The sequence below is a fragment of the Engystomops pustulosus genome, chromosome 2 (genome assembly GCF_040894005.1).
Source record: "Engystomops pustulosus chromosome 2, aEngPut4.maternal, whole genome shotgun sequence".
Lineage (NCBI taxonomy): Eukaryota > Metazoa > Chordata > Amphibia > Anura > Leptodactylidae > Engystomops > Engystomops pustulosus.
This window is the reverse complement of record NC_092412.1, coordinates 16,658,588-16,673,454: the sequence shown is the minus strand read 5'-3', so window position 1 is coordinate 16,673,454 and position 14,867 is coordinate 16,658,588. Positions and strand designations below refer to the sequence as shown.

General features: G+C 44.7%; 1 protein-coding gene across 1 annotated transcript; it reads left to right on the top strand.

Moving 5' to 3' along the window:
- The first annotated feature begins 1,197 nt into the window (after positions 1 to 1,197).
- On the top strand, positions 1,198 to 2,163 carry LOC140116980 (olfactory receptor 52K2-like). Its single transcript, XM_072133407.1, has one exon. It carries the CDS (start codon positions 1,198 to 1,200, stop codon positions 2,161 to 2,163), a length of 966 nt encoding a protein of 321 aa, XP_071989508.1.
- The last annotated feature ends 12,704 nt before the right edge of the window (positions 2,164 to 14,867 follow it).

Here is a 14,867-nt window from a genome sequence, read left to right as displayed (position 1 = left end):
AAAATCCTCCTTGAGCTCCAGGAGTTTCCCTCTGGAGATGTGACTGCTCATTTATAGATGCTGAGATACCTAATGTAAGTATTACACTCTACAGCTTCAGATTCTCTGTGGACTATACAAACACTAGACACAAGATTTTTATAATTTTAGCAACAATTAAAATTCCAGTAATTACAGTGATTTAGTTGGTCCAGGATAACAGGGCACCATATATAAACCCTCCCAGATCAGACGCCAAGGAGAGGCGCAGTGTGCATTACGAGAGATGGAGAGGCAACTGAGGAGATCACTGCTGGTTCCTGGATGGTGGTGAACGCTCTGGACTTCATATAACATATAAAAGAGAAGAGAGGAATTGGACTCTGCAAAGAAAGTATTGAGACTTGTTTACCAGTAGATATATAGACATGTATGATGTATAGATGTAGACAGAGATAAGCAGATAATCCATAGGTTGGAGAGTACAAATTAGAGAGTGAACTGTTAGACTTGTCTCCTCTCATAATGCAGACAGACAGAGACAGATCAGATTAATGAGAGGAAATTTGTAGAATTCACATCTGATAGGGAAGTGTCTTTGAGAATCCTGTTGTGCAGTTTTTGACATTGCCATAAAACCTCTAACCACAATGCATCCTTTTTGGGTCTGCCATAGAAAAAGTGTTCCATTACTTGGAAACGGTCCTATGTCTTCTCAAAAGGGTTTTTGACCACTTAAAGAGATTGGCTTTTCAGAAATGAATATAGCAGGTGATTAAACTTTGTGATTATACTTCATTAAGTAAAGCTTCTTGTTTCTGCTGTTTCTCCTGCAGTGAGCAGTGTATTTGAAAACATGCAGACGTCCTGTTTACTTTAGAGAGATTAACAGGCTAATGATTACGTCTTTTCATACTTATTATATGGTATATTTCTCTCAAGAGTATGCTTCTCTCAAGAATTCAGTGGTGCACCATAGTGACTGTTATGGGGCACCAGTTATGATATAGGGTCAATTAGTCATGGGGGCCCAACCTTGCATACATGGTCACCGAACCAACCCAACCATGCATACATGGTGACCGCTGATGTTTCAAACTCAATTCCAGCCTCTAGATGTACAGAAAATACATTGATTGCAGGAAGCGATTTGAAAAATAGAGGGGATTATTATTTCGGTTATTTTATTAATTTTCTCTCCATAGATTTTAGGAAGAGATGCTCCAAGGAACATCAACACTCAATGTGACCCACACCAACCCCTCTGAGATGAGCCTGGGATTCGGGGACCTCTCAGATATAAGTTACCTGTACAGTGTGATAACGATTCTGGGCTTCCTGGTGATTGTTGCGTGTAACTGTACGGTGAACTCCACCATCCTGCTCCACCAGAGCCTACAGGAGCCAATGTACATCTTCATATGTGCCTTGTGTGCCAATGACCTGTATGGCAGCAGCGCCTTCTACCCGGGTCTGTTTATTAGTCTTATACGGAAGACTCGGAGCATCTCCTATGTGGCTTGTATAGTCCAGGACTTTTGCATAAACACCTACGCAGTATGTGAGTGCACCATATTGGCCATAATGGCTTTTGACCGCTATATGTGTATCTGCAACCCCTTGAGATACCTCACTATCATGACCCTAAGCACAGCATATAAGCTGCTGGCTGCTGCATGGTTGTATTGCTTGGCCTTGGTTACGGCCCTTGTTATACTTACTGTTCGGCTTCCTCTTTGTGACAATGCCATCGCCAAAATTTACTGTGACAACTGGACGGTGGTGAGACTCTCCTGCGTGGACACTGCGGTGAACAACATCTTTGGGCTTTTCATTACGGTCAATGTTGTTGTAGGGATGCCGCTGCTCACCCTTATATCTTATATTGAAATTCTGAAGGTCTGTGTCAGATCCAAGATGGCTCAAGCCAAGGCCATGCAGACCTGCGCCCCTCAGATCATATCCCTCCTCATCTTCTTCACCGGCTGCATCTTTGAGGTGATGCTTTACCGCTTCATACCCAACATGGTGCCCTATGCTCTAAGGGTGATCATGTCCATCCAGGTCTTCATAGTGCCACCCATCGTCAATCCCATACTTTATGGGTTAAAAATGAAGGCAATAAAACAGAAAATCCAGCAAGCTTTTCACACAAGTAAACTTTGTGCACTAACCATTGATTAATCAATATTTTGTACATCCTGATTTAAAGGGTACGAATGATTGAAAGAAAGTATATTGTCATGTTCTGTAATAAAACTTGGACATTTCTGAATGATATCCTTGTTACCCTATAGGTTACACTGATGAGCAGCGCATTGTGTAGTTCAATGATGCTAATGAATGGCCTGTATGGAGGCCATAGATAAGGCTATGCCGAGTTCTATGATAGGCCTTAGTAGGGCGGTTTCTACACATTTTGGGCAGGCCCATTGGTCAAATAGTAAATCATATATACAGGATATCTAAGGGTCTGTTCACTTATCTTTTTTTTTTTCTACTGATGTGTAGATAGTGAGAAAGAGTCATAGCATGCACTATTTTTTCTCACATGCAGACCATGGATCTCCATAGAAGTCAATGGATCAGATGGATGATCCATTTTTTTCCCCAATGTTGCAAGGCAAACAACTGGGAAGGGTAAAAAGTAGATTAGAAAATCTTCAGTGTTTCTTTTTGCCGATTAAAAAAAAAAAAACGGATGACATCGGATGGGAAAATACAATAGATACAAAACGGACTAAACAGGGACATCCCACATGTTTTTTTTGGGACTGAATGTCTGAATGAGCCTTAGGACTAGTAATACTTTACCGTGTTAGAAATGGAAAGCAGAAGAGGGAAGAAATCAGGCGATACCTTTTTGGGGCTCATGATTATATGTGATGGGGAGCTTTCCAGAATACTAGTCCTCCTCGTCAGACATGATGTTATATGTGGAACAGAAAATTCACAGCACTAGGCAGTGATCATGAAAGGATATTAAAAAAAAAACTTTAATACAACAGATTGATAAATACAGGGACATCTTATTTACGACAGGATGGCAATAAACACACTAAAAACCTGTGAGGCGAGACAAGAGAGCCCTGACTCTTATCTGCTTGTGGCCTCCAGGTCAGAGGTAGGAGGTCATGAAGCTGGCATGAATGTTAAGAACACTTTGCAAGGTGTTGAATCTCCTCATTAATTTATACTCCCATTCTTTCCTTTCCCTCTGTGTCCTGAAATGTCCCATTAAAATAGTAATCTACAAATCTTCCATAGTGTGGTCCTCACTGGAGAAACTTGCAGCTACTGGAAGATCTTTCCTTTCATTTTTAACCGGGCCCATTTTCTGTTTTTTCATTTTCATTTTTCACTCCCCACCTGTGTGATGGCTTGTTTTCTGCGTAACAAATTGCAATTCATAATGGTGGCATTGAATATTCCATGCCGTGTACTGGAAAGCGGGAAAGCTGTGGTTGGTGTCATTCTTTGCGACTTTTGATGATGTTTTCAATTATATTCTTTTTAGGACTTTACGAACTTTTGATCAATTTTTATAGAATTTTTTATTTATTTTTTAATGGCAAAAAAGTGCGCGATTTTACGTTACGGGGTTAAACACAGTGAAAAAACGTTATTATATTTTGATAGATACCTAATGTGTTTAGGATTTTTACTGTTTATTTAGATTTATATAAGTTCTAGGGAAAGGTGGGTGATTTGAATTTTTAGGTTTTTTTATTATAATTTTTTTTTTTACTTTTTTTTTTAATTTTTACTATTTTTCATACTCCCTGGGTTCCTGTTGGGTCTCCTTATATGTGAGTAAATCATCTCTGTTGATGGCTGCTGCTTTGCTTATTTGGTCCTCAGTCACTTTTTGTTGGTACCCCAACTGGAGGAATTCAGACCTGAGCTCCAGGAGGTTTTTTTCTAGGTCTGTTTTGTCAAGACATATATGGTTGTAGCTTATGGCCTGGCTGTATATATTAGATTGTCTGGTATGTTTGGGGTGGAAGCTGTTATTTCTCAATTAGGCCGTTCTGTCTGTTGGTTTATGGAATATTGTTGTGGTTAATAGGCTGTCTTCAATTTATATTGTGGTATCCAGAAAGTGTATCTGAATAGCTTAGTTTCAGATTGATGGTGGGGTAAAAAATTGTTGTAGCCCTCATGGAATTGATGCAAGGCCTCCTCACCTGCAGTCTAGATGATCAGAATGTCATAAACGGAGGTAGATCAGTGGTATTAACATTCATGCAGCTTCATGACCCCAAAACCTCTGACCCGGAGGCCACAAGCAGATAAGAGCCAGGGCTCTCTTGTCTCGCCTCACAGGTTTTTAGTGTATTTACTGTCGTAAATAAGATGTCCTAGTATTTATCAATCTGTTGTGTTAAAGTTTTTTTTAATATCCTTTGTTTCATGCATAACATCCTGTTTGACGTAGAGAACAAGTATTCTTGAAAGCTCACCATCACATATAGTCATGAGCACCTAAAAGGCATCGCCTGAATTCTTCACTCTTCTTCTGCTCTCCTTGACTAACACTGTGCAAGTCTACACTAACAGAAACTTCACAGCATTTTATACTTACCCCGCAGTGATCACCAAAGGATACTAAAAAACCCACTTTAAAACAACAGATTGATATATATAGAGACTAGAGATGAGCAAACATACTCGTCCGAGCTTGATGCTCGTTCGAGCATTAGCGTACTCGAAACTGCTCGTTGCTCGGACGAATACTTCGCCCGCTCGAGAAAATGGCAGCTCCCGCCGTTTTGCTTTTTGGCGGCCAGAAATAGAGCCAATCACAAGCCAGGAGACTCTGCACTCCACCCAGCATGACGTGGTACCCTTACACGTCGATAGCAGTGGTTGGCTGGCCAGATCAGGTGACCCTGGGATAGACTAGCCGCTGCCCGCGCTGCTCGGATCATTCTGTGTCTGGATGCCGCTAGGGAGAGAGCTGCTGCTGGTCAGGGACAGCGTTAGGGTGTTCTATTAGCTTACTGTTAGGCAGGAGTGATTCTCAAAGAACCCAACAGCCCTTCTTAGGGCTACAATAACGTTCTACTTTTTTTTTTTTATTTGCAGCTAGTACCATATTGTGAGGAATTTGCAGGGGGACTTGCGACCGCTGTGTTTTGCGCTTAGTGACACACATATCCACCTCAAACACCAAAGTGGGAAAATTTATTAGGGGTTTGATTTCAATTAGGCACAGTCTGCCATTTACTTTTTATTTTACGTTTATTTTTTTAATAACTCAGTGTCATCTCATCTGGCATAGTAGTGTGCTTTCATACTTGGCTAGAAAATAGCCATAGGAGAATCCAAACAGCTTACTTACGCCTACAGTAGCGTTATATATATTTGATTTCTGGTTGATCTGCTGGTGGCTGTACTTGCTGCAGTGCATCTACTAGCAAATTGTGAGCAATTTGTAGTGAGACTTGCGACCGGTGTGTTTTGCGCTTAGTGACGCACATATCCATTGCAAAGACCGAAGTGGGAAAATTTAGTAGGGGTTGGATTTCAATTAGGCACAGTCTGCCATTTTGCCTTTTTTATTTTACGTTTATTTTGTTTCATAACTCTGCGTCATCTCATCTGGCATAGTAGTGTGCTTTCATACTTGGCTAGAAAATAGCCATAGGAGAATCTAAACGGCTTACTTACGCCTACAGTAGCGTTATATATATTTGATTTCTGGTTGATCTGCTGGTGGCTGTACTTGCTGCAGTGCATCTACTAGCCAATTGTGAGCAATTTGTAGTGAGACTTGCGACCAGTGTGTTTTGCGCTTAGTGACGCACATATCCATTGCAAAGACCGAAGTGGGAAAATTTAGTAGGGGTTGGATTTCAATTAGGCACAGTCTGCCATTTTTCCTTTTTTATTTTACGTTTATTTTGTTTCATAACTCTGCGTCATCTCATCTGGCATAGTAGTGTGCTTTCATACTTGGCTAGAAAATAGCCATAGCAATAGGATAGCATCGTTTGGTTTTAAAAACTCAAAAACACAAAAAAAAACAAAAAACACAAAAAAAAGTTAAAAAAAAATTAAAGTTATAACTCTCATTTTAAAAATGTTTAACCCGAGGGCTAGGGGTAGAGGACGAGGGCGGGGACGTGGGCGTCCAACTACTGCAGGGGTCAGAGGCCGTGGTCCTGGCCGGGGTGAGACACCACCTGCTTATTAGGGAGCAGGGGAACGCAGCAGAGCTACACTCCCTAGGTTCATGTCTGAAGTTACTGGGACTCGTGGTAGAGCACTGTTGAGGCCAGAACAGTGCGAACAGGTGATGTCGTGGATTGCCGACAATGCTTTGAGCAATTTGTCCACCAGTCAGTCTTCCACGCAGTCCACCCATGTCACCGAAATCGCCACTCCTCCAGCTCCTGCACCTCAGCCTCCTCCCCCCCAGTCTGCCCCCTCCCAGGAAAATTTGGCATTTGAACCGGCATACTCTGAGGAACTGTTTTCTGGACCCTTCCCACAGTCACAAACCACTTGTCCGGTTGCTGCTGAGCAATTTTCCGATGCCCAGGTTTTCCACCAGTCACAGTCTGTGGGTGATGATGACCTTCTTGACGTAGTGGAAGTGTGTAAAGAGGTGTCCGACGATGAGGAGACACGGTTGTCAGACAGTGGGGAAGTTGTTGTCAGGGCAGGAAGTCCGAGGGGGGAGCAGACTGAGGGATCGGAGGATGATGAGGTGACAGACCCAAGCTGGGTTGAGAGGCCGGGTGAACACAGTGCTTCTGAGACGGAGGAGAGTCCTCGACCAGAACAGGTTGGAAGAGGCAGTGGTGGGGCCAGACGGAGAGGCAGGGCCAGAGCTGGTGCATCAGCGCCAAATGTGTCAACTAGTGAAGCTCCCGTGGCGAGGGCTCTTGCGGCGAGGGCTAGATTTTCAGAAGTCTGGAGGTTCTTTAAGGAAACACCGGATGACCGACAGACTGTGGTGTGCAACATTTGCCAAACCAGGATCAGCAGGGGTTCCACCACTACTAGCTTAACTACCACCAGTATGCGCTGGCATATGAATGCTAAACACCCCACTCAGTGGCAACAAGCCCGTTCACCTCCGGCCGTGCACACCACTGCTCCTTCCCCTGTGTCAGCTGATAGTCAGCCCCCTGCCCAGGACCCTGCCACAAAAACCCCATCGTCGCCTCCACGATCCTCCACAGCATCCACCAGCGTTCAGCTCTCCATACCCCAGACGCTGGAGCGGAAACGCAAATATAGTGCAACCCACCCGCACGCCCAAGCCCTTAATGTCCACATCTCCAGATTGCTTAGCCTGGAGATGCTGCCTTACAGGCTAGTAGAGACCGAGGCCTTTCGCAACCTCATGGCGGCGGCTGCCCCTCGGTATTCGGTCCCCAGCCGCCACTACTTTTCCCGGTGTGCCGTCCCAGCCCTGCACCAGCACGTGTCAGACAACATCACCCGTGCCCTGACCAACGCCGTTTCTGACAACATCACCCGTACCTGACCACGGACACGTGGACGAGTGCTGCCGGGCAGGGCCACTATATATCGCTGACGGCACATTGGGTTAACTTGGTGGAGGCTGGGACCGAGTCTGACCCTGGGGCTGGTCATATACTGCCGACGCCGAGGATTGCGGGGCCTACCTCGGTCCAGGTGTTTCAGGCCTACTATGCCTCCTCCTCCTCCCACCCCTCCTCCTCCTCCGAACTACCATCCGTGGGCACGGCGCCATCAGTCGGTAGCTCTAGGCACAGCAGCAGTGCCGTCGCTAAGCGACAGCAGGCGGTGCTCAAACTGCTGAGCCTAGGCGATAAAAGGCACACCGCCCAAGAGCTATTACAGGGCATCACGGCGCAGACTGATCTGTGGCTGGCACCGCTGAACCTGAAGCCAGGCATGGTTGTGTGTGACAACGGCCGTAACCTGGTGGCGGCTCTGCAACTCGGCAGACTGACACATGTGCCATGCCTGGCCCATGTGTTAAATCTGATAGTTCAGCGTTTCCTCAAGACATACCCCAATCTGTCAGATTTGCTCATGAAGGTGCGCCGCATCTGTGCGCATTTCAGGAAGTCCAGCACAGATGCTGCCACTCTCAGGGCAGCGCAGCGCCGCCTCCAACTGCCCGCTCACCGACTGTTGTGCGACGTGCCCACGAGGTGGAATTCAACACTGACCATGTTATCCAGAGTTTACCAGCAGCGCCGAGCGATTGTAGACTGCCAGATGTCAACTTCCACCAGAACTGGTAGTCAGGTCAGTCAGCTTCCTCAAGTCTACAATGAGGAGTGGACGTGGATGTCTGATATCTGTCAGGTGCTGAGTAACTTTGAGGAGTCAACACAGATGGTCAGTGGCGATGCCGCCATCATCAGCCTCACCATCCCGCTGCTTGGCCTGTTGAAAAACTCTCTGATCAGCATGAAGTCGGAAGCTTTGCGCTCGTCACAAGAGACGGGGGAAGAAGATTCCCTTGTTGATAGCCAAAGCACCCTCAGGTCTGTTTCTCAGCGCATATCGGAGGAGGTGGAGGAGGATGAGGAGGAAGAGGAGGAGAATGTTGGCGAGACACAAGAGGGGACCATTGTTGAGTCCTTCACTGTTCAGCGTGTATGGGCAGAAGAAGAGGAGTTGGAGGAGGAGGAAATGGACAGTCAGGCCAGTGAGGGGAGTGAATTCTTGCGCGTTGGGACTCTGGCGCATATGGCAGATTTCATGCTAGGCTGCCTATCCCGTGAACCTCGCGTTCAAAGAATTTATTCCAGCACCGATTACTGGGTATTCACTCTCCTGGACCCACGGTACAAGCAAAATCTTTCCACTCTCATCCCTGGAGAGGAAAGGAGTGTGAGAATGCATGAATACCAGCAGGCCCTGGTGCACAAGCTGAAACAGTATTTCCCTTCTGACAGCGCTAGCGGCAGAGTGCGTAGTTCTGCGGGACAAGTAGCGAGGGAGAGTAGGCGAGCAGCAACTTGTCCAGCACTGGCAACATTAGCTAATGTTTGGAAAATTTTAATCAGCAGTGTGGTAGAATCTTAGGCAGGCAGTGGCAATAATTATAATACCATCAGTTGCAATAGGGATAGATAGTGTCAGACCTAGATCACACCTAGACCGTTCAGTCCACTATATCTCTAACGATAGGACTAGGATCTCCATACAGTATTTATAACAATACAGCCTGCTACTACAGCGGCCCCTGCTGGGGCAGTACAGGCAACACTGTTATTCATGGTCTAGGTCAGTGATGGCGAACCTTTTAGAGACCGGGTGCCAAAACTACAGCCAAAACTACAACCAAAACACACTTATTTATTGCAAAGTGCTAGCACGGCAATTTAAGTAGTTATTTATTGCTACCTGTTCTACCACAACTTTCAATCATATTGGCTTCTTGAGGACAACAAAACTGTTGAAAGAAGAAAGGCAAATTTTGACTAATGTTTGACTAATGTTAGTCGCTATGGTCCGAAGAAATGTGAGGCATAGAGGAGCTCTAAAGATAATCCTCCATTTTCCACATGTTCTACCTCTGCCTGTAGTCCCAAGCAATCAAGAATGTGTTGCTTTAAAATAGCACTAAGAGCAGCATTTCTCAAGTCTCCTGGGACTGCAGGATGATTCTTTGAGTTCTATGTCGAGTGCTATATTGATGGCTTGGGTGCCCAAAAAGAGGGCTCCGAGTGCCACCTCTGGCACCCGTGCCATAGGTTCGCCACCACTGGTCTAGGTGGTCATTTTAGGGTTCTAATCCATACAATAAGATACATTACTGTAGCAGACAATACTGCTTAGGACAGTCCTCTTTATCTGGCCAATAGTGGACTTATAGCAAGTATTATAGGTGGATATGGACCCCGTATTGTGCCCACTATCTCACGTTTCATACCACTGACCACCTGCAAACTGCCTATGACTCAGTTCACACTGTGCTTTTAATCCATTGTTTGTCCTGTGCATCTAGTGGTTTGTGCCACAATAGCTTGTAATATAGTGCAATCTTTTTTAAGAATCCCTAATAAAAGTGATGTTTTACTTTATTATTTTTTCAATTGTCCGGATATGGGTTAATCTTGACTGCCCAAAGGCAGTTTTGTAAAATATTGCCACATACAGGCACTCAATCTATTCAATTTTTCTGGAGGGCCACCTACCTGCTCCTCTGGTTTGAAAACTTTTTTGGACTGCCACATACAGGCACTCAATCTATTCCATTTTTCTGGAGGGCCACCTACCTGCTCCTGTGGTTTGAAAACTTTTTTGGACTGCCACATACAGGCACTCAATCTATTCCATTTTTCTGGAGGGCCACCTACCTGCTCCTCTGGTTTGAAAACTTTTTTGGACTACCACATACAGGCACTATCCAAATTAAATTGTCTCCATAGCAGCCTCCACACGTTGTCTCCATTGCTACCTCCAAAAGTCGTCCATATAGCTGCCTCCATACATCGTCCCCTTATCAAACGAGGTGTGTCAGGCACAAATTTGGGTTGTTTTCATGGATTCCACATCAAAGTTGTTAACTTTGTCGCCACCCTGCTGTGTTATCCACAAAATATACTGGCAAACTTTTACCATTTAGGGATATTATTTCAGCGCTTCTTGCGCATCTGTTAACATTCCCCTCACCCGCCATATCCCAAACTTATAAGAACGCTACTACACTTGATCTTATACAAAAGGTTCTTAGAAGTGCTGTTTGGGGAGTAGCCTAGAGACAGGGGCTTGGATTGGCGAAAGCTCGCCTGGCAGCGGAGCGCTAGCTCCATGCCAAGATCCAACTAACATAGTTTTAACTGCAGCACCTTTAATCTACTACTAGTTCACTGCCTCCATACATGGTCCCCTTATCAAACGAGCTGTGTCAGGCAGAATTTTGGGTTGTTTTCATGGCTTCCACATCAAACTTGTTAACTTTGTCGCCACCCTGCTGTGTAATCCACAAAATATACTGGCAAACTTTTATCATTTACCGATATTATTTCAGCGCTTCTTGCGCATCTGTTTACATTCCCCTCACCCGCCATATCCCAAACTTATAAGAACGCTACTACACTTGATCTTATACAAAAGGTTCTTAGAAGTGCTGTTTGGGGAGTAGCCTAGAGACAGGGGCTTGGATTGGCGAAAGCTCGCCTGGCTGCGGAGCGCCAGCTCCATCCCAAGATCCAACTAACATAGTTTTAACTGCAGCACCTCCTAGTTACGCCCCTGCTACTACACTTGATCTTATACAAAAGGTTCTTAGAAGTGCTGTTTGGGGAGGAGCCGAGAGACAGGGGCTTGGATTGGCGAAAGCTCGCCTGGCAGCGGAGCGCCAGCTTCATGCCAAGATCCAACTAACATAGTTTTAACTGCAGCACCTTTAATCTACTACTAGTTCACTGCCTCCATACATGGTCCCCTTATCAAACGAGCTGTGTCAGGCAGAATTTTGGGTTGTTTTCATGGCTTCCATGTTAACTTTGTCGCCACCCTGCTGTGTAATCCACAAAATATACTGGCAAACTTTTATCATGTACCGATATTATTTGAGCGCTTCTTGCTCACCTCCTTTGGTTCCTCTCTCCCACCCATTGGTTTGAAGCCTGAGTCCATTTAGGGTATGTCGCCATGACACTCTCTAGCCTGCTGCCGCTGCCTCTGCATGCCGTCCCCTATAGTGTCAGGGTCAATTATTGAATGTTTTAGATGTTATCTAGCTACATTCTGTCACTCTGTCATGGCCATGCTGTTGCCCATAATTTTGGCATAATGGTGCGATTATGCAGCCTCAGAGGCATCCATGCATGCTGCCCCTGCTGTTTCCTGTCCATTTCCGTGGTGTTTCCATCCTTTTCTGAGGTTCCCAGGTGTTTGGCCAAGCTTCCCTGTGCAGAGCCTTGGTCCCCTTGAAAAATGCTCGAGTCTCCCATTGACTTCAATGGGGCTCGTTATTCGAGACGAGCACTCGAGCATCGGGAAAAGTTTGTCTCGAATAACGAGTACCCGAGCATTTTAGTGCTCGCTCATCTCTAGTACACGCCTATCGACTGACAGCGCTGACATTCTCCTCCTTCTCCTCCTCTTTGGACACTTAAGCAGAGGCAACTGGCTATTTTTTGCCAGGGACAACTGGCTCTAGCTATAGTACTCTATGTATTTAATTTTTCTGGAAGGCCACCTACCCGGTCCTCTGTTTTAAAAATTTTTTGGGAGTGCCACATACAGGTACTCTATGTATTTAATTTTTCTGGAGGGCCACCTACCTGGTCCTCTGTTTTAAAAAAAATTTGGGAGTGCCACATACAGGTACTCTATCTATTTAATTTTTCTGGAGGGCCACCTACCCGGTCCTCTGTTTTGAAAACTTTTGGACTGCCACATACAGGCACTATCCAAATTTAATTGTCTCCATAGCAGCCTCTACATGTCGTCTCCATAGCTGCCTCCAAAAGTCGTCTCCATAGCTGCCTCCACATATCGCCCCCTTAGCTAACGAGCTGTGTCAGGCTAATTTTTCGGGTGCTTCACCAGATACGTTATGTAACTTGGTCCCTATGTCGCCACCATGCTGTGTTATCGATTAAATATACCGCCAACCTTTTGTTCACATAGGAATTCATTTGAGCACTTCTTGCTCACCTCCTTTGGTTCCTCTCTGCCGCCATAAGCAGGCCAAATACTGATACATACAGTGCTACACGTTATCCTCGCCAAAAGGAATTTTTAAAATTGGTTTGATGCCTGAGTCCATTTGGGGTATGTCGCCATGCCACTCTCTAGCCTGCCGCTGCCTCCGCATGCCGTCCCCTATAGAGTCAGGGTCAATTATTGGATGTTTTAGATGCCATCTAGCTTCATTCGGTCACTCTGTCATGGCCATGCTGTTGCCCATAATTTTGGCATAATGGTGCGATTAAGCAGCCTCAGAGGCATCCATGCATGCTGCCCCTGCTGTTTCCTGTCCATTTCCGTGGTGTTTCCATCCTTTTCTGAGGTTCCCAGGTGTTTGGCCAAGCTTCCCTGTGCAGAGCCTTGGTCCCCTTGAAAAATGCTCGAGTCTCCCATTGACTTCAATGGGGCTCGTTATTCGAGACGAATAACGAAAAGTTCGACTCGAATAACGAGCACTGGCCTGTAACAGGAGTCATACTATTCTCCCCTGATAGCAGCCCTGCCTTCAGCTGCTAAGGCCACACCATACTCAAACCATTGGTCATATGGCTTCAAAAATTCAGGAGACAACTGTACACATTGAATTTATATCTATTTGGTTGCAGACCCTCAGTGCAGCTAGACTGGTTTTGGCTTTGGGCTAATCTGAATGGCATTATCCATGTGGGCTTGTTAGTTTTTACCCTTTAATCTATGTATGATGAGTTGAACTTTGAGGCAACAGGATCACAAGCTGCCTACCTCTTCAAGTAGTCCTGGTTCCTCTGCTGGTACCAGGTAAGTTAGGAGACCTTGATGGACTGATAAGCATTTAACAAGCCATGCGCACCTAAAAGTTTTGTTTAGGGGACCATCTAAGTTGTTACCCATACTCCCTATACAGGTCAATGTCAGGATAGGCAGATCAAGGTACAAGCTATTGTTTCATGATCAGGCCAAATTCTTCACCAATGAATTCTAATAACACAATCACTCCATAAATTCATAGACTTATTTGACCAATATGTCGGCCATAGTAAAAAAACTCATTGTTTTTAAAAAAAACTATTCCAAAACAGCTGCTGTATGATCTGAATGGTTCTGTTCTGGTGGTATGACAACTAATATACATAGTGATACCCCTGTCTAATCCTCTATGTTACTATTCCACCTTTACATTAAGATGTTAGAAGATGTATAAGACGCATCCCCCGGGGAGTCACAGTCCCTCCGGTGATAAACTGTTATTTTACAAGAAACTGTCGACATCGGCCATAATTAGTCCCATAGACGAAAAATCTGGCTATAAAAAGCCCTTAGACATGAGGAGGACGAGGCATAGTGTGTGCCTGCACCAACCACAGTGAGTATCAGTCCTGCATGTCACCAGCATTAGATGGCTATTTGATTTAAAATTTTAGTATTTTTTTTAAATTTATTAATCATTTCTTATGATTATTTATTGTTATTTTTTGACTATTCACATTTTTTCAGTTTTTCTTTTTAAAACAAGTTCATTTTCCATTTAATTAACATGATACTATTTTTAACTGTTTCCTTATTTTTTTATTCTTGACCCTAAAGATGTTGTCTAGTATTTCTTATTGATGGTCCATCTTTAGGTGAGCGATCAAAATCGTTTGACATCTAGACCCTCTACTGATCACTTGTTAGGGTCTGGCAGAATACAATGCTCTATATAGTGGCTGTGTACCAAGGATTTGGTATTGCTGGGGCCTCAAGCAAAGCAATAGTTCCACTGTAAATGGCACCGTTTGGAGTCTTCTTCTCTCCCCTTATCTCAGTGGCCCAAATTTTAACAGCTTTTTTGAGTGCTACTTAAAGAGGATATTTCACCACCTCACACATGTGGAGATGCACAAACTATGATATAGGGGCTATTACACAGACTCTGGGGGATTTAGAATTTTCTTTTATAACCCACCGGAGTTACTGAGATATCAGTTCCAGTATCTGATCATTATAATTCTCTCCACTGTCAGAGAGGTGTTACTGGAGCATAGGAGGGGGCATGTGTTGTTATAATCTTCTCTTACATATAATAACACATACCCCCTCCTCTGCTTAAGCTCATACTGACAGTGGAGAGGATTATAATGGTCAGATACCAGGACTGATATCTTAGTAATCATGGGGGCTAAAAAGAAAATTCAATGTTTCCCTCAATCCATGTAGCAGTCCCTACATTTGAACATCTACACATGTGTGAGGTGGTGAAAGGTTCT